Source organism: Ochotona princeps, chromosome 7 (genome assembly GCF_030435755.1).
Source record: "Ochotona princeps isolate mOchPri1 chromosome 7, mOchPri1.hap1, whole genome shotgun sequence".
Classification (NCBI taxonomy): Eukaryota; Metazoa; Chordata; class Mammalia; order Lagomorpha; family Ochotonidae; genus Ochotona; species Ochotona princeps.
In genome coordinates, this window is record NC_080838.1 from 44,958,039 (window position 1) to 44,978,226 (window position 20,188).

Below are 20,188 nucleotides of genomic sequence, written 5' to 3' on the forward strand. Positions count from 1 at the left end.
TCATATGTCAGTAAAAATTTTAAAAAAATTTTTTTTCAACTAAAGCACTAATCATAATAATAAATACCGGGAAGTTCTACAATTGTATTCCAAAAGAAAGACAAATTCTATTCAATGAATCCATGCATACGTCTGTACATTTTTAAAAATGAGCAATCTTTGGGCCCGGCGCCGTGGCCTAGCAGCTAAAGTCCTTGCCTTGGATGCCCCGGGATCCCAAATGGGCGCCGGTTCTAATCCCAGCAGCTCCACTTCCCATCCAGCTCCCTGCTTGTGGCCTGGGAAAGCAGTTGAGGACGGCCCAATGCATTGGGACCCTGCACCCGCGTGGGAGACCCGGAAGAGGTTCCTGGTTCCCGGCATCGGATCAGCGTGCACCGGCCATTGCGCACACTTGGGGAGTGAATCATGGGACGGAAGATCTTCCGCTCTGTCTCTCCTCTTCTGTGTATATCTGACTTTCCAATAAAAATAAATCAATCTTTTTTAAAAAAAATGAGCAATCTTAAAGGAAATATAAATCTAAGCGTATTAAAACATTCCTTATGGCATTGCTCATTTCTTAAAATTTTGCTAAGATTGTTTACAGTTGACCCTGTGTATCAGTGAGTGCCTCATCTGTATTCAGCAGCCCACAGAACGAATAGGCTTACAGAGGTTCTATCTGTATTGAACACACTTTTTTTACTTATCTCCCAAAGAATACAGTGCCTAAGCTACTGATAGCATTTCTATCTTATTAGCTATTATAAAACTCTACAGATGATTTGAAGTATTTGGGAAGCAGTACTCAGGTATAAGCAAATACTACACCATTTTGTACACAGAACTTCAACAGCTGTAGAAGACTGTTCCATGATACATATGTGCCACATTGATCCATTCATTACTGAAGGGTGATGGTAATCAGTAGTTTGTCTCTGCTCATAAAGTAGAAATGTGCCTTGTTAGAATTTTAGAGTTCAAGAAACACTGTGTTTACCTTTCTGAATTCAAAGCCATTTCAGTCAGGTGGAGAATTAAATTTATCACTTGATTACGGATTAAAGATTTGTGACTGTATAGACTTCCTAATGCTCATTTTACCTCCATAGTTGAACTATGTGTATCAAGCAGGTTTATGATTTATTTACAAATATATTTTCTATTATCCTTTCAAAATACTCTTCTAAATTAGCAAGTTTACTAACATGTAGAATATTAGATATTGAGAAAGAAAATGGTCTAAACTGAATAATTCAAAGTTTTACTATGTAATCCTATTTAACTTTTTAATTAGGTTGATAGAGAATGTATGGTGTGGATTCTAATTGTAAAATCTTTTTATAATAGGAAAACTTTGAAAGTGAATTGAGCTCACTCCGTGCTAAATATGACAATCTGGTATTAGATTATGAACAATTAAGAAGAGAAAATGAAGAAATGACGTTGAAATTAAAGGAGAAGCATGATTTAGATGAATTTGAGGCTCTAGAAAGAAGAACTGAAAAAGATCAAGCGGTAAGAGATGGAGATGAGAAACTAAACTAAAATCTCATTTAATAGTATTCTCTCAAGGATAGTTATTCATAAGATTGCGGTAGTAATGAATTAATCATTTTTGTAAACCATTTAAGAAATATTTAATTCATGTTGTTTTAAAAATTGTTGTATTTGTTTCTCTTATGCTTAATATGTATAAGAGAAGAAGGGATTAAGACCATCTGAGATGGTTTAGCGGATCTGCCTAGAGATGAAATTGTCTTGTGGAAATAATTTTCCTAGTTTTGTATTGTCAACATTTTATTTTATTGAGCATTCCAGAAATACCACCCTGTGAATTTCAATAGCTGGCTGTTTTGTGTACCATGTGTTAATTGTACAGGTCGGTGGGTTTCTTTTTCTTTGGAAAGTATCTTTCTAAATAGAGCATTATTAAGGTAGCTAGAGAGGCTAGCCACCCCTGCAACAATTAACTGCTAGATTTTATGGATAAGTCATTTTTGCTTTTTCACATTTTTATGCTTTTTCACTTTTTTTATGCTCCACATCTTGAACAATATGTCATTGAGAGGTAGGTTATGCTTTTATCTGTACAAAAGATTTCCTGTTGTTGGTTTATGAGAGAACTTATTAACATGAAGAGCCATTTGAAGTGAGAAGTAGAAAACTTATCTCTACTTATTTCTAAATGGTTATTTGCTAAATATTTTCAGAAGTTAAGGTTAATCCTTTGATTCTTCTTTATTGGTAAATGTGATTTTTTTTTTTAACATAAAAGCTAGAATTAGGCAAGGAACGAAAGGTAAAAGATGGAACAGATTTAAGTTAAAACCAATAAAAGTATCTAATGTTTCATGTATAGCAGGATGGCCACCAACCACATTTGTCATTTGAGTGCTTAAAATGGGACCAGACCAGTCTGAAAAAAATAAAATACAATAAATCTTTAAAAAAAGGCGGGGGGGCGGGAAACCTATCTGACTTGATTTGAGTCATCTGTAAATGAAAAACATTTTCTTTTTTACATTGTATTGATAACCTGGAGACATAATACTTCAGATGTAGTAAGTTAAACAAAATATATTACTAAAGTTAATTCTACCTTTTTGTATTTTTTCTGATGCATCTACCAGAAAATCGTAAATTGCACATGTAACTCGGGTTACATTTCTGATGGCCAGCATTGGCCTAAAATAGGGATGTTAATGAACACTGGCATTAGTTGGAAATCTAAAATTAGTCAGGACTGAATTAAGCATCCAGAAAATATTTAAGCAAGAAATGGCTTTCTTACATATCTTATATTCCGTTAGACCTTGCTATTTGATTAAGAAAATGGAGCAATTGTAAAGAAAGGTGTTTATGTTGGTCACTTATGGTTTACTTAATTTGAACAAAAAACCTTGATACTCAAATATTTTGATAGGAAGGAAATCTTAGTAGACGCACTTCTTCTGCCGTTTCATTTTTAGACAATTGAACAGTAAGCAGTAGCATCATCTTTTCAATATTTCCTATAGAGTGAAGCAACAAGAGAATTGAGAGTCATACAACTTTTGTAGCTTTCTTAAAAAGATACTGTGTGAACAGTCGTAATACACACCAATTCTAAATTGGAACTTTTTTTAAAATGTGCTAACATAAAGCTAAATGAGTAATTTTTAGAAATGAAAAATATATACAAGGATGGATATATTTCTACAACCAGCACAAACCAAAAACATCTAATTCTTCACAAGTTTAATTATCACTTTACTACCTCCTCCAAATGAAAAATACTAACTTTAGCTTTATTAACAATTAACGCAGCTGTTTTTGAGGTCATGCTGAAAGATTTTCTTATTTGCTGGTTTTATGGGTTTTTCGTTTATTTGGTTAATATTTCCTGCATTTTAAAATAATGAGGTTGGTTCTCTGTTGCATTAACTTGGACAGTTGATCTTGGTCTCCTCTTATTATGTTGGGTAATTCTGTAGCTGCAGCAGTAAATGAATGCTACTTTTTTGCTTTATTAACTGTTGGTTTGCTCTGTTGCCTGTTCACATGCTCTTGCAGATGCAACTAACTCATGAAATATCCAACTTAAAGAATTTAGTTAAGCATGCAGAAGCATATAATCAAGATCTTGAGGTGAGCATTCATGTGCTATTCCTATTGATAACCAGAATTATTAAAACATATAACCATGTAATTGAACATGATTTCAAAACATACAGGTATTATATATTCTTATATATCTATACTTTTGACAGTTCATTGTCAATTTAAATTATTTGAAAGTTCCTCAAATCCTTAAGAATTCAAATCGAATACAAAGTTGTTTGTCACTATTAATTTTTTCTTTTAGAATGAACTGAGCTCAAAAGTAGAGCTGCTGAAAGAAAAGGAAGACCAGATTAAGAAGCTACAGAAATACATAGACTCTCAGAAGGCAGAAAGTATAAAAATGGATTCGTCATATTCATTGGTAAAAATCAAGTTTATGTTATTTGATCGTGTTAGCATTTATATTATATCATCACTGCCACCACCACAGCAAATGCTTACTTTGAATCCACTAGATACTACACATTATTGTAACCAGTTTATATATTTCATTTAATCATCAGCCAGATGAGACACTCTTAACATCATTACCATTTTACAGATGAGTTGATACTCAGAGAATGGAGCATAAGCATCTATTAAAAATCAATAATTTGGGGCCAGTGCAATGGTGGGGCATGCTAATTCTCCACGTGCAGCGCCTGCATTCTATATGGGTGCTAGTTTGTGTCTCAGCCACTGTACTTGTCATCCAACTCCCTGCTAATGAACCTAGGAAAGCAGTAGTAGACAGCCCATGTATCCACATGCAAGACCAGGAAACTTTCCCAGCTCCCAGCTTTGGATCAGCTCAGTGCTGCCCGTTGCAGCCATGTGGGTCGTGAACCAGTGGGTGGACGACCTCTCTTTGTGTCTCCTCTTTTTGTAAAATCGGCCTTTCAGGTTAAAAATAAATAAATCATTTTTTAACATCAGTAATTAGAAAACTTTGAAATTTTTTTCGGTTTTATACAAATATTTATAGATGTGTATAGACAGGATTTTGAGATGAGTGCGTACACTGGTATTGCTGTGTAACTGGAACTCTAAGTATGTACCATAGGTAGCGAAACATGACTATATAAATGTCATTTCAATAAGACGTGCATTATAATTTAAGTAGCAATTTTAACAATTTGGTGAATCTTTTTGCCAGAAAATTATGGATTCAGATGATTCTAGTTAGTGTGAAATCTTTGCACTAAGAAGCAGTTTACCTTAGGGCTGGCATTACGGCACAGCTAGTTAAACTGCTGCCTATAGTTCCAGAATCCTGTATGGCCAGCAGTTCAAGTCTCTGATGTTCCGCCTCCGATCTGGTTCCCTACTAATGTGTCTGGGAGAGCACTCGGGTGAGCCAACTGCCTGGGCTTCTGTACCCACATGGAGACCTACCCGAGCCTGGCCCAGACCCAGCTGTTGTGGCCATTTGGAAAGGAAATATGGTCCGAATATATTTTTCTGCCTCTCTCTATTCTGCCTTGTAAATAAATAAATCTAGATAAATTGAGAAATATATAAAACTCACTGAATCTCTTAAAATATCATTGGCAATGAAAGTTACAAGAATGAAGGTAATTATAAAAAATTAGATCACGTGATTGAATTATTCGTCTTTTCATTTTTTCCTTCTTCCTTATTATTTCAAGAAATTTTCAATATGGTTCTTATTTTTACAAACACCCTCTCCCCCTTTTTTTTAAAGGCAGTCATTTCTGTCTAGAATTGGTTTCTGTTCTTTGATTTTCATTTGCGTATTTAAAAGTACTCTGCCTCTTGTTGGTATTTCTCTGTTGCCTTCTTTGTGACAGAATGATTTGCACTGTGTGCTGTCACTGGTATGAGGCCCTGAAAGAGGAGACATTTTCACACATTCATGGAGTTTTCTGTTCATAGAGTAGCAAGGATTAAAAAATGTGCATTTCTTTCTTCTTTTTTCTTGATTCATTTAGTCATTCATTCATACATTTATCTTTTGGCAAGGATGTAGGTTCATTTCACCTAAGCCAGACTCACACTGAAACGCAGCTTTCCTCTAAAACTGGGATGGCCAGTATTTTCATGCGTTTGTCATTTACGCTTTTCCTTCTGAGAGTTGCCTATTCACTCTATTTCTTTTTTTCAACTTGAGGTCTAATGTCCTAAATTTTCATGTTAACAATAGTTAACATCAGTCAAGTGTTGCAGGGAGTAATAAATGCAAAGGGACCCTCAACCTAGCTGAATTACAATTGTTAACCTTCTGTTAATCAGAAAGAGGTTCTCAACTTATAACATTTTTATACTCACTGAAGAAATATAGCTAGAATTTTTTTTTTTTTAGTGATTTCATTATGGGATGTATTTATTTTCATTTACTTGGTACTTGGACAGTTTCACTCTTTGATTACCAAAGAATAGCATCTATGTACACATTCTCTACAACACTTGCCAAATCTGAGGAAATTGAGTTTCACTGAATCGCTATTATCATCTTCCCAGGAGAATATTGAAGACTTGAAACAAATGAAACAGACTCTGTTTGACACTGAAACTGTAGCCCTTGATGCCAAGAGAGAATCAGCATTTCTCAGAAGTGAAAATCTGGAGCTAAAAGAGAAAATGGTAAATACTTTCTATACTAATTATTACAGTGGGGTTGTAACAATCAGTTCATTTTTGTGAATTCGTGTTATTTCTTCCAAAAGGAAGAACTTGCAAGTACGTGCAAGCAAATGGAAAATGATGTTCAATTATGTCAAAGCCAATTGGAAGCAAAAAAGAAAATTCAATTTGACCTGGAGAAAGAATTACAATCAGCTTTTAATGAAATATCAAAACTGACATCTCTTATTGATGGCAAAGTTCCAAAAGGTATTTTATAATTTTAGAAATCCCTTTACATACTTTGACTTCCTCCAGAAATTAACCTACTGACAACTATAATCTAGTGATTAAAATTCCATTATGCTCTCTTTTTTAGTAACCTAATGTTAGTTTATACTATCATTTCATATCAGTATTTACATAGATTACCATGTGCATCGAATTTTTAAAAATTTCAAGTAAAGTAGGCCTGATTTTGAAAAAGATAATATAAGAAATATTAAAATTAGATTACCTGGGGTCTGGCTTGGTAACCTAGTGGCTAAAGTCCTCGACTTACAGCACTGGGATCCCATTTGGACGCCGGTTCCCCCATGTGGGCACTGGTTCCTGTCCTTGCTGCTCCACTTCCCATCCAGCTCCCTGCTTGTGGCCTGGGAACCCAGTTGAGGACGGCCCAAACCCTTGGGACCCTGCACCTGTGTGGGAGATAAAGAAGCTCCTGGCTCCTGGCTTTGTACTGGCTCAGCTCCAGCTGTTGCGGCCACTTGGGGAGTGAACTGCTCAGCAGATAGAAGATCTTTCTGTCTGTCTGCTTCTCTGTAAATCTGTCTTTCCAATTAAACAAATGAATCTTTTTTTAAAAAATTAGATTACCTGTTCGCTAACACTGATGTTTAATTTAACGAAACTTTCCAGATTTGCTTTGTAATTTGGAATTGGAAAAAAAAATTACTGATCTCCAGAGAGAACTGAAAAAAGAAGTTGAAGAAAATGAAGCTTTACGAAAAGAAGTTCATTTGCTCTCAGAAAGGAAATCTTCAATCCCTGAAATAGAAATGCTAAGAAAAGAGGTAAAATGAATTTTAAGTGATTAACTCTTGTTTTGAAATGAACCCCTTGTGACCACATAAGACATATTTTGTTATAATATACATTTCAGTAGCAGGCACTGACTCTATTCACCTCAGTTTGTTACCAGTAAAAATCAGTATAGTTCCTCTTACTTGTTCTTGGGCTACTAGATGAAGAAAAAAAAGGTTGGATTTTCAAAACTATGTTTAACAATAAACTTCCTACCATAATCCATGTACAGCCAATAATGCTAAGATAATGCACTTAAACAGTTCTATGACTTCTTCTTCCTTTTTTTTCCTAATTCGTACTAATCGTATTACTGTAAAAGAAAGTAACAAGATAAAGGAAGTGTCATTGGTAAAGTTTCAGAGTCCAGGGTAAATCCTGTAGGCTTCTGGATACCGTAAATCCCTGGCCTTTCCTTTCTCTCTACCATTCTGGAAGAAAAAGGCAGGAATGCAACTGCATCCTCTGTGGAAAATACCATGCTAAAGAACCTTGGGAATATAGTGGGCTTGATAAATTTAACCCTAACAGTTATCAGCCTCGTGACGGTGCTGCCCGGATCTGCTTCCTAAGCATGGGATTGGAACCGCCGGCAGGCTCTTAGGACCCTCTGCCCCTTGGGCAGTCATTAGGCTCCGGTTTCTCTTCTTCTTCAGACATTATCGTTCAAAGTGTTTAAATTGTTTCTTAACTGTAACATAAAGTATTCATGAATTAAGTTTATAGTGATCTGAATTTCATTGAAATATTTTCAGGGAAAAATAATTCAAATTCTAAGACCAATAAAATGCTGTCAACCCAGATGAGTTAGATAATGGCTTACTGACTATTTTCCATGTAATGCTTACTACACCCATAAAGCATTCGTAAACAAAACGTTCAGTCTAAAGTTAAAGAAGCTGAATTAATGCTAAAATGGCATGTATATATATATATATTTATTCACATATACATATACAGATACACACACAGATGAAGCTTTTTATTTTTCTTTAAACTGCTTCAGTAGATCATACACTACTAACATCCCGAAATTTTTTTCTTACCCATAGTTAAATGATAAATCTGAAGAGATATGCATAATAGCATCAGAAAAGGACAAATTATTATCTGAAACAGTTCATAAAGAGAATAGAATTCAAGATTTACTTGAAGAAATTGAAAAAACTAAAGATGACCTAGCAACTATTCAGTTGAATTATGAAAGCACCGATAAAGAATTACAAGAGTTCAAGAACCTTCATCTGGAATTTCAGCAAAAGTATGATAAGGTCTTAGAAGAAAATAAGAGATTGAATCAAGAAATTGGAAATCTCTCGGAAGAAGCACAAAAATTTGGTTCAAGTTTGGAAGTTTTGCAGTCTGAGGTTGGTACCAGATCCTATCAAGACACATATCTGCATACTGTTTTTAATATGTTATACATATCATATGTAACATGTATCTGTGTCATATTTATATTTATGACAGAATGACTTTATCACATTTAGTTCTTTTCTTTTATAGCTGTCTCACAAGACTCAAGAGCTTAACCAGAAAACAAGTGAGGGGCAAGAAATATTAAATGAAATGGAACAGCTGAAGGAACAGTTAGAAACCAGAGATTTGAAGCTTCAGACTGCTGAAAGGGAGAAAACTCTGCTGGCTGAGAAGCTTCAGCAAAGCTTGGAGGAGATGAGAATGTTAGGCCAAGAAAACGATGACCTAAAGCAACTCCAAGAGAGCCTTCAAACGGAGAGGGACCAGCTCAGAAGTGATATTCAGGACACAGTGAACATGGTAAGGTTTCAGATTGGTCAAACTTTGGAAAATTGAAGCCTCTTGGAAATATTGCCAGACCCATCACCTATTATTTACAGTCAACTAGTAATTATAAAATTATTTTTGTTATTTTACATTTTAATGGAAATTGTTTTCTGGTTTTCCAACAAAGAACATAGATACACAAGAACAATTGCGGAATGCTCTTGAGTCATTGAAACAACACCAAGAAACAATTAACACACTAAAAATGAAAATTTCTGGGGAAACAGCCGGGAATTTGCAGTTGGAGGAGAACATGGTAGAGACAGAAGATGAGTCACAGAAAAAGGTAAAGCGTGTTTATTTTCGGAGTTTTCATATTATTGTATAAATAAAGCTTGCTCTTTAAACTAAGAAACTTAAATAAACAAGGGTCATCTTAATTTTATTTGTTATTCAGAATAGTCTTAACTAACATTAATTTTTCAAGTTTAACTGTAATACCTTTAAGATTACTTTGAAAATAAATGCCTACAATGATTTTGGAAAGGAAAGGGCCAAAAAAGTGTTAGCTCAAACTTTGAAGAACTGTATTTTATACTTCATTTTTATTGTGCATCATACTGCTTAATCCAAAATATTTACTGCTAAAACATTTTTCAATAGGAAAATAGGAAAATAATCCTTGGTACATCTAGCTTAGAGTACTAAACCTTTTTTGTTGCTGCAATTTGTACAATATACATACCATAAAATTTACCGCCTTAACCATATTTAAGTATGTAGCTCAATTTTAGGTCTAGTGTCGTTGCATGGATGACTTATTGATGCATAAATTAATTTATCTAATACACTTTAATCAAGTGGTATATAAAATATAAATTAGGATGAGCAGTACTATTATGAAATAGGTTTTTAACAAAATTATTTTTTCCAGCATATATAATAAGATTCCAGTTTTTTTCTGAACAAAACTGCCTGACAAAAAAAGATTTTCAAGGAATATGAAATAAGAAATGCTTTTAAGCTATTTTCAGGGAGAAAATAGTGTTTAAGGTTGCTTGTTCCTTATTTAGTAGTAAAACCCAACATATTACTAGTATGAGACTTAGAAAATATGGAGAAAGGAAAGATAATATCTTTTATAATTGGTTTGAAATAATGAACGCACCTGAAATCATTTATTGAGATAATTGCTGATATTTGTAGCTGCAGAGTTAGTTCTTAAAAGTGAATAGATACAGGACCTGACACGAAAGCCTAGTAGCTAAATTCTCACCTTTCATCTATCGGGGTTCCATCTGGGCATGGGTTCATATCCCAGCTGCCCCTCTTCCCTTCCACCTCCCTGCTTGTGTCTAGCGAAGAACATAGATGCACAAGAACAATGCAGAATGCAGGACAACCCAAAGCCCTGGGACCCTGCACCCATGTGAGAGACCCAGAAGAAGCTCCTGGCTCCTGGCTTCAGATTGGCTCAGCTCCAGCCGTTGTAGGCACTTGAGGAGTGAGTCAGCAGACAGATCTTTCTCTGTCTCTTCTTTTCTCTGAATGCCTAAATAAATAAATTTTTTAGGTGAGTAGACACAGGAACATATTTCTGTGCTGCAAGGTAGAGTTCAAATCCTAACTATACCTGTCTCTGAGTGACCCTGAACGAGTGACTTTGCCTCTCTGTCCATCAGTGTGCTCAGTCTGTCAGATTGGGATATAGCGCCACCTTGTGGGGTTATAATGATTAACCGTATTAAAGTAAGTGATCAATACCATGTGTAACCATATATTTGTACATGTTGGCTGTACTCATTATTAATATTCTTAGTAACTACTTTAAATCCTTCTTTGTTTATGTTTTAGATGGCTGCCATAGATAAGCAGAATTTGCAAGACCAAAAATCTGAAACATTCATTGCAGATTTAATACAGGAGAAAAATGAACTCCAACAAATGTTAGAGAGTATTGTATTAGAAAAGGAACAGTTGAAGTCAGACCTGAAAGAAAATATTGAAATGGTAGGATTTAGTAATGTGTGTTTCCAATTCATTTGGTTTTTCTTACCTCTATCAATTTTTGGTAGTAATTTACAAGCACCAAGTGTATCTGGTAAAAATGTGCAGTCTGTTGGCTTCTGACAGATGTCTCTACCTGTATTTTCTCAGCCCCAAAAGTACCCTGTGCTGCTAGCAGCCATGCCACATCTCCACCCCAAGTATCTCCCAAGTGAAATTAACATAGTGCATAGCTCTTGTGTCTCACTGGTTTCTACATTCATGTTGACTACAGAGTAGCATTGCATCATATAAGTTAACCACATGTTCAAACTACTTTTCTGCTTGATGGAAATGTGGGTTACTTCCAATTCTTGACTACTTTGAGTGATATTTTCGGCATTCTTATTACAGTGCTTTTCATTTTTCTAAGATAAATATCTAAATGGAATTGCTGGGCCATACAAAAGTGTATATTCAACCTGATAAAAATTTACTGAGCTGACTTACAAAGTAATTCTGTTATTTTGCAATCCTCTCAGCAAATTAAGAAAATTTTGTCCACTCTACATCTTCCATCAGCAGTATTTCATCTTATCTTTGGTTTTAAGTTTGTACATTCTAAGGAATGTATAACTTTTCAAATTTGCCTTCACTAATGACTAAAGAGAAAGAACGCTTTTGCTTGTTGACCATCTTATGTCTTTTTTATATGTTTTCACCATGTACAGAGTTTATTAATTTGCTCCTAAAGATTTCTCTTTTATACTTAACTGTTGTTAAGGTTTTTTTTTTTTAAAGATTTATTTTATTTTTATTACAAAGTCAGATATACTGAGAGGAGGAGAGATAGAGAGGAAGTGGAGCTGCCGGGATTAGAAACAGCGGCTATATGGGATCAAGGCGAGGACCTTAGCCACTAGGCCACGCTGCCGAGCCCTGTTGTTAAGGTTTATATTTCATTTTTTATTTGTTTGTTGTTGGTATTTACCTATGTCGTTACTTACTTTAGTATGTTTACCTGTTCAGAGGCAACATAATGTGTACATGTTGAAATCAGTATTTAGAGAAATTCCCTATAGATCACAGTAGTATATGAAGTCACATTGTTTTAATTTTCTGTATTTTTTGTTATTTTCTATGAGGCCAAAAGAATTGGGCATATAAAAGCAGATAAATAAGCAATAAAATAATTATATTCTCTTGTTCTTGTTACTGTTCTATGTCTTGCTACGTGGATTAGGCCAAATCAAGCCAACAGATGGTCACTGCACTTTTCATCTTGTTGGTGTCTATTAACCAAAACCAAAAAAAGGTGTCCTATCCTGTAAAAAACCAATTTGTTTCTTTGGGTTTTGGGAGCAGCAGTGAACTGTGCTCTCATGACAAATTGCTAAGTTGAATTCTAATTCTCCTGACAGAAATATAAATCTAGCTATAAAGAAATGACATAGCACCCTGTGATTAAATTAAAGCTGTGCATTTTTGTGTTGCAGGCTGAGATAATTGCTGATTTACCAGACTTCACAAATGTGATCTAATATTTGTCTTAATTTCAATTTGTTTTTGATTCTAGACTATTGAAAACCAGGAGGAGTTAAGAATTCTTGCAGATGAACTGAAAAAGCAACAAGAGATTGTTGCAGAAGAAAAGAACCATACGTTAAAGAAGGAAGAAGAACTTTCTAGGGCCCGTGTGAAACTGGCAGAAGTCGAAGAAAAATTAAAGGAAAAGGTAAGTTTTCCATTCTTCGTTACCATTTTGCCTTACTAAATTTTCTTGATGATAAATTTTGATATGTGAAAACCAGAATCCAGCTATAATACATACATCCCCACATGTATAAACCTTTCTCTCTCTCTTCCCCGTTGTTTTCACATACTATTCTTTTCTGTCATTCTGTGTCCATTCTGTCTTGTAAACATACTGTTGTTACACTAAGAATTCACTCTAATGCATTAGGGATTTTTTCTCATTCCTTACCTGATCACAGTAAGTTCACATCCAGACATTCTGTGGCGACAGGGGTTTTCAATGGGACACCATTTAATCCACAAAGACACTATGTATGTATTTTTCATGCTACTAGCCCATTTATGTTGGAGTGATAGGTAGGCCTATGTTGATGATTTGCGTAAGAGTTTTTGAGAAAATATAAAACAAAATAGTAATTGTAATAACTATAAATCTTAAAGAGTGACCAGCTCCAAGAAAAGCAGCAACAACTTCTTAGTGTGCAAGAAGAGATGAGCGAGATGCAGAAGAAGATGAGTGAAATGGAGAATTTAAAGAAAGAACTCCAGAATCGAGAGTTAAGTTTGGAACATACGTCAACACAGGGGCTTGTGTCGGCTCAGAAACGGCAAGAAAATTATGAAGAAAAGAGCTCTATAACCAAGGAAAGAGATGACCTAAAGGAATTACAGGAAACATTTAAAGTAGAGAGAGACCAGCTCAAAGAATATATAAAAGAAATTGAAGCTGCAGTAAGTCTACTGTTTGCCTTTACTCATTAAATGTTCCTTTAGAAACAGCCAAATAGAAAGAGGGATGCGGTGTTGGTGCAATGCTGTTATAATACTCTTTAAATTTTACTTACTAATTAAGGACCTACAAACAAAAGAGGAACTAAAAATCGCTCACATGCATCTAAAAGAACAGCAAGAAACCATTGATGAACTAAGAAGAAACATTTCTGAGAAGACAGCTCAGATAAAAAATACTCAGGAGGGGCTCGAGAGATCCAGCGCCAAATTACAAGAAAAGGTCTGGTGTTTTTCTTTCTTGCGTACTCTCTCACCTCTCCCTTTCTCCTTTGAACCTTTGAAGGAAAAATAACCAGTAAGTAGTAATTAAGTCCTGATTCATTCGATTAGTGGGCATTTTTAAGTGTTTATATCCATTTTATTCTGGAAGGCAAAGAGACACATGAAAGAGATCTTCCATTCATGGTTCACCCCAAAAGCCAACAGCTGAGACCTGGTCTCACTGAAGGCAGAAGCCTGGAAATCAGTCTGGTTTTCCCACATGAGCAGCAGGGACTTGCTACCTGAGCCGTCATTTGCTGCCTGCCAGGGTGCACTTCTCAAGAAGCTGAAATTGGAAGTGGAAGCAGAACTTGAACCCAAACACTCCAATATGAAGTGCAGGTTTCCCAAGTGGCCTCACCAAAATTTGTTGACTAAAGGCCTGGTTCTGAGTTACCAAAGTCTGATGGGAATAAAATAGACAAGATTCATAAGATCCTACCGTATATCTGAAGTGGAAGGATGTAGTTTATAAGCAATTTTAATTGAGAAAAACATCAGGTAATCATAAATGCTCTGGAGGTTAGAGTTGAACATAACCAGACCAACCTGTGTTAAAAGCTACTCTGGGGAACACGTTTAACCCAGACGATTTCAGCTCTCCTGACTCCAGCTCTGCTAGTGAAAGCCCAGAGAGGCAGTTGATAGTGGTTCTGTCTTTCTCTGTCTCTATGACTGTCTTTCAAATAAATAACCTGTAAAAAAATTTTTAAAGTCTATGCCAACCATTAAGTTATGAATAAAACACAGTTCTTTCCCCATAAAAGGGGAATCTTAAAAAATATCGTCTGAGGTCAGCTTTGCGACACAGCAGGTAAACTGCCTGCAATGCCAGTATGCCACATGGGCCCCTGTTTCAGTCCCGGCTGCTCCACTTATGATTCAGCCCATGCTAATGTGTCAGGAAAAGCAACAGCACATGGCCCAGCTCTGGGTCCCTGCCACTCACATGAGTGACCCTGATGAAATTCCCAGCCCAGCGCTAACCATTGCATTCATTTGTGGAGCGAACCACTTGATGAAAGGTCTCTTTCTCTGTCTCTCTCTCTGTAACTCAGCTTCTAAAATAAATACTTTTAAAAAGAAAAAAAACCTCAGTTTAGGATCAACATTATGGCTTAGTAGGCTAAGCCTGCACATGTGGTGTCAGCACCCTGTATAGGCACTAATTTGTGTCCTAGCTGTTACACTTCCCTTCCCACCCTCTGTTCATGGCCAGAGAAAGCAGTAGAGGATGGCTCAAATCATTGGGCCTCTGTACCCATGTGAGAGACCCAGAAGAAGCTCCTGGCTTCAGATTGGCTCAGTCCCGGCCTTTGCAGCCTATTGGAGAGCAAACCAGCAGATAGAAAATTTCTGTCTCTCCTTCTCTTAGTAAATCTCCCTTTCAGATAAAAATAAATAAATCTTTTTTAAAATCCCTTAATTTCAATATGGTGCATGTAGAAATATACATAGAATTACATGGCACTTTCCCATGGGTATGTTACAAGGTATAATCATGGGAATGAGGATTCAGCGTGTACAGACAAAAAATTGACAGATAGCAATGGTTTCCACCTAAAGGTGGGGAGCACACATTTATTGGACCATACTGAACTCTAACATTATGTAGTCCTAGCCTTTGGGAACTAAAAAATAAAAAGCTTACAGCTAAGTTAACAGTTAATGAAATGTAAGAACTGGTTGACTTTAAATCTAACCTGTGAAGAGAGCTAAAACAAAATATGACTAACAAAGAAGTCATAAATAAATAACTTCAGTGAGACCAAAGGAAAATGAAGTACAAGTTTGTGTGATCAAGGTAGGCTCTAAGGTTCCAGATCATTGCTATGAATAGTACGCTCTCAACTGCTGGAGCTGCAAGGGGCAAGCAGGCATTTGTCATAGTGATTGGGACACCCCCTCCACTCCCTGAGTGCAGAGTTTAAGTTCCAGCTGAGCTTCTGATCGCACCCTCCTGCCAGTGCGTGCCCTGGGAGGCAGCAGTGAAGGCTCCAGTGCTTGGGTCCCTCCCTGCCACGCACAGCCAGTGACAGACTTGGGTGGAGTTCTCAGCTCATGGCTTTGCCCATCCCAGCTGCTGTGAGCATTAGGGAAGAGCTGTGTATAGGAAAGATCCACTTTCTCTGTCTCCCTCTTTCTCTCTCTCTGCTTCCTAAAAGTCAACTTTGAAAATCACAATGATTATCTCCAGATAGTAATGTTGGTACTTTCTGAATATTGCTAGAAATCGGGGCTTCATGTGGAACAGGAGCCAGTAGCTGATGTGAAAGAAGCCAGTGTGACTGAGGAAACAGCGCCTGAGCTGCAGGTACTCAAAGAACCATTCAAAAGCAAGGAGTCAGCAACACCAGCAGACATAGAAATGGAAAGGCTAACTGAGAAACTTCAAGAAAGTCAGGAGGAGATACTGTCTCTAACGAAGGAAAGAGATAACCTTAAGTTGATAAAAGAAGCACTTCAGCTTGAATGTGACCAACTGAAAGAAGGCATGCAAGAAACTTTGGCTAAGGTAAATTTCCTCCCATTTACTTAGCATTTTATTTTATAAGAATTGAGTCTTTGCAGAGGGACATTTGTTTTATAGTCAAAGTGTAGTTAGCACCTTTCTTTAAGTATCAATCATGAAGAGATCAGAAGCCAAAGAATTGAAAATGCTCATAAATATTAAGACTGTTGATACCAAGAGACAAAGTTTCAGAGAAGTCAGCCATTTTCTTAAGCATTCAAACATAATTTAGAAGACAGTGCTAAATTACAGGAAAGGCAAAAGCCAAAACTGGATTATTTTCTTTCTACCTTTAAATCTGCTTCTCCAGCATCTCATGAGGCACTAGTCTTCCTTATTGCTTCACTCAAAAACTTGGAAACCATCTCTGTTCATACTCTTCTCTCACCTCTTAATTCAGTGACCAGACCGTGTTTGGGGTGTGTGTGTGTGTGTGTGTGTGTGTGAAAATCCTCCCACTTTCTCTCCCTCCTACCCTCCCATCCTTTCTCCCTCTGTACGTGTGCATGTATATATGTGTATGTAATCCAACTCACAGCATCGTTTTTTTTTTTTTTTCTAACTGGTTTCTCATGTTCATGTTCACATTTCTCTAACCTGTTCCTCATGCTGAGTCCAAGTGTTCTTAAATTCTTATGCTGTCTTATTAGTATAATTGAAACAAAGACCAGGCTCCTACATGCTAGCTGCTCTCCAACTTTATTTTAGCTCACGCTTCCTGCTCATGAGGCCCTGCACCTCATGGCTCTCACACTCCAGTCTCTCTGCCTATGGTTCTGCCAGTTGCTCTTCTGCCTAGCTAGTCCTCCAGTCCTCCAGATCACAACAGAAGCCTTCTATTCCCTGCAAAGCCCTGCCTAAGCACTCGCACTGAAGTAGGTTGACACTAGTGCTCTGGTAAAGTTTTGCATTAAGTCTTGTCTTTTACCCTAACCTGGAGGTCTCAGAAACAGAAATCACATCAAGCCTCATTTTCCATTTTGTCTCCAACCACTAAGAAGAATGCTGACGCAGTGAGCCCTCATTAAAGAGGGTTAAATGCTTAGATAATGGAAGGGTGGCAGAGGTGGAAAGATTGCTGTGTCCTTCCCTGACAATTGTAGAAAGTGTCCTGGTTTCTTCTCCTCTAAACTAAAGTATCTCTGGATATCAACTAAACTGTCTTATGTTTCACTTAAGCTTCAAGAGACTCAAGACAAGCAAGAAACATTCTTCACTATGAAAGATGATGATGAGACTAGTAAAATCATGAATGAGATGGAAAAATTGAAGGAAGAATTCAAAGTCAAAGATTTGGCGCTAGAAAGACTAGAAATGGAAAAACTGGAATTGTCTGAGAGACTTCAAGAAAGTCAAGATGAAGTAAAGTCTGTGGCCAAGGAGAGAGATGACCTGCAGAGGCTACAAGAAGCTCTTCAGTCAGAAAGGGATCAACTTAGAGAAAATACACAAGAGATCAGAGCTAAGGTAAGTTTCAGTTTTCACAGCATGCGCTTTTTTGACTTTCTATAAGTAAATATTCTGAGTGAGAACTTTTGCAAACAATTATAAAGCTTACAATGTTTCCACAAATTTCTTGAAATAAAGCACCTAGAAACGGAAGAGGAACTTAAAGCTGTTCGTTGTTGCCTGAAAATAAAGGAGGAAACTATAGATAAGTTGAGAGTGAATCTTTCAGAGAAAGAAACTGAAGTCTCACGCATACAAAAAGAATTAGAAACAACCAGTGTTGAATTACAGAAAAAGGTAGGTGAAGGTGGCAGCACCATAAGGGAACATCTGAAGGAACCGTCTGGGTTATATGCCATGTTTGGCCTAATGGGTGGGTCGCCAGTTAGGCCTTCAGGGACTGGTTTGGTGCTGCGGCACGTTAGGCTTCTGCTTTGTGCACTGGCATCTTATTTGAGCACCAGTTTAATTCCTGGCTGCTCCACTTCTGAACCAGCTCCCTGCTGATCCATAGAGGATAGCGCAAACACCTGTTGCCCATGTGGAAGTCCTGGATGGAGTTCCAGGCGCCTGGGTTCTGCCTGAGCCAATCCTGACCACCGTGACCACCATGACCACTGTGAACCAGTGGATGGAAAATCTGTCTTTCTGCCTGTCTTTCCTCTCTAGATAGGACTCTGCCTTTCAAATAAATAAATGTTTTATAAAAATAAAATAAGACCTTTATATTCCATGTCTGAGTTCCTGGATTTCACTCAGCTCCACTCCTGGTGGGAATGACTTAGCTCATTGGGTTCCTACAACCTGCATGAGAGACGCGGACTGGCTCCCAGCTCCTGGCTGTGGTCTCCAGCCTGGAGTTCTTACTGGTATTTGGGGAAGAAACCAGCACATGAGGAAGCTCTCTCACCCCCTTTCTTCTTTCCTCACTGATTCTCTGCTTCTTAAATAAAGATTGCTGTTTGTGCCCTAACTTTTGTCAAGGAATAACCTGCCTTTTGTTTTTGTTTTTGTTTTCTTAAAAGGTATGTAGGTGTGTGTGTGTTTCTATCCACATTTTTGGCTATTTTATCATTTTCAGATCCAGGAGTTTCATAAGAAATCAGAACAACTTATTAGTATAGAAGAAATTAGTGAAACTCCAGGGAAAATAAATGAATTGGAACAATTCAAGGAACTTCTCAAAGCCAAAGAATCAATGCTACAAAATACAGAAAGTGAGAAGGTCAAGTTGACTGAGAAACTTCAAGAAAGTCAGGAAGAAGTAAGAATTGTAATTAATGAAAGAGATAAATTGAAAAGGGTGCAGGAGGCCCTTGAAATAGAAAGAGAACAGCTAAAAAATAAGATTGAAGAAATTTCAAATAAAGTAAGTTTTCCTCTTGTATTGTTTTTTGTTTGTTTGAGTACAAAAATAGGTGTAAGTTGATCATTAGTTGTATTCACTGATAAGATTTATTCATTATTCCTATAATTATAGAGGAACTGGAAACAAAAATACTAAAAGCTGCCTACATTCATGTCTGATAACCAGGTAGTATTTCACAGAAATAAAGTAGTTTTTACACACTGAATTGTAGACAAAAGTAGATTCAATTTTGTAAAATTAGAAAATAACGTCTGATTTTTTAGTTTCTTGTGTCATTTATGAAAGAATAGACTAAAATGTAAAGATGAGTGTCTTTGTTTAGGAATAATTCTTCCCTTTGCTAGCCAATAAAAAAAAAAAAGCTCTGTGCATATCCTAAATTATTTTCTCAGATCCAGGAACTTGAAGAAAAAGAACAGCAATATATTCAGGTAAAAGATGTTGGTGAATCTCAAGAAAACGTGCGTGACATAGAGCACTTGAAAGAGCAGCTTGAGACCCAGAAATCAGTTCTGGCAAACGTAGAAATGGAGAACGTACAGCTGAATCAGAGACTCCAGGAAAACCTTGAAGAAATGAGATCTGTATCAAAAGAAAGAGATGACCTTAGGGAAGTGGGTGAGACCCTCAGAACCGAAAGAGACCAGCTCAAGGAAAACCTAAGGGAAAGTATAACTAAAGTGAGTTACCTTCTTGTCCAGTTCTGGTAGGAGGGTGAAATGCTTCCAGCTTTGGGGAAGGTTGGGCGCGATAGGGAGGGAATTTTTCAGTGAGCTTGTTTTCAACCGACGTTTGTAAGTTTATTTGTAACCTAAAAGTCCAGTTGTGACTCCTCATTGTATACGTATGTATGTAGCTTGGCAGAGATATTTATAGAGGCATATTCATCACAGAAAATTATATTAACCATATAAAGCAAGGGAAATTTTAACTATTTCTTAATGGAGAACTTGTTGAATACCACATTTATAACCTGAATAAAGGAAAGAACTGTAGTGCTAAATTTACATGACTTGTTAGGAAATAGGGCTAAGTTGCAGGGTAGTATGCCTAGAATGTGTTGATAACTGGAAATAGAGAGT

The 20,188-nt window shown here is 36.7% G+C and overlaps 1 protein-coding gene across 1 annotated transcript in view; it reads left to right on the forward strand.

The window, feature by feature from the left end:
* Positions 1-20,188, forward strand: part of CENPE (centromere protein E) — a 64,885-nt gene that overhangs the window by 20,677 nt on the left and 24,020 nt on the right. The window contains exons 16-33 of the mRNA XM_058666639.1: positions 1,333-1,500; positions 3,538-3,612; positions 3,830-3,949; positions 6,049-6,171; positions 6,255-6,420; positions 7,072-7,226; positions 8,289-8,603; positions 8,743-9,015; positions 9,170-9,328; positions 10,837-10,992; positions 12,545-12,703; positions 13,165-13,455; positions 13,577-13,735; positions 16,007-16,291; positions 17,468-17,755; positions 17,876-18,034; positions 18,819-19,106; positions 19,499-19,786. Of these exons, the coding sequence (XP_058522622.1) occupies positions 1,333-1,500; positions 3,538-3,612; positions 3,830-3,949; positions 6,049-6,171; positions 6,255-6,420; positions 7,072-7,226; positions 8,289-8,603; positions 8,743-9,015; positions 9,170-9,328; positions 10,837-10,992; positions 12,545-12,703; positions 13,165-13,455; positions 13,577-13,735; positions 16,007-16,291; positions 17,468-17,755; positions 17,876-18,034; positions 18,819-19,106; positions 19,499-19,786 (3,627 nt within the window). The remainder of the gene's footprint in view (positions 1-1,332; positions 1,501-3,537; positions 3,613-3,829; positions 3,950-6,048; positions 6,172-6,254; positions 6,421-7,071; positions 7,227-8,288; positions 8,604-8,742; positions 9,016-9,169; positions 9,329-10,836; positions 10,993-12,544; positions 12,704-13,164; positions 13,456-13,576; positions 13,736-16,006; positions 16,292-17,467; positions 17,756-17,875; positions 18,035-18,818; positions 19,107-19,498; positions 19,787-20,188) is intronic.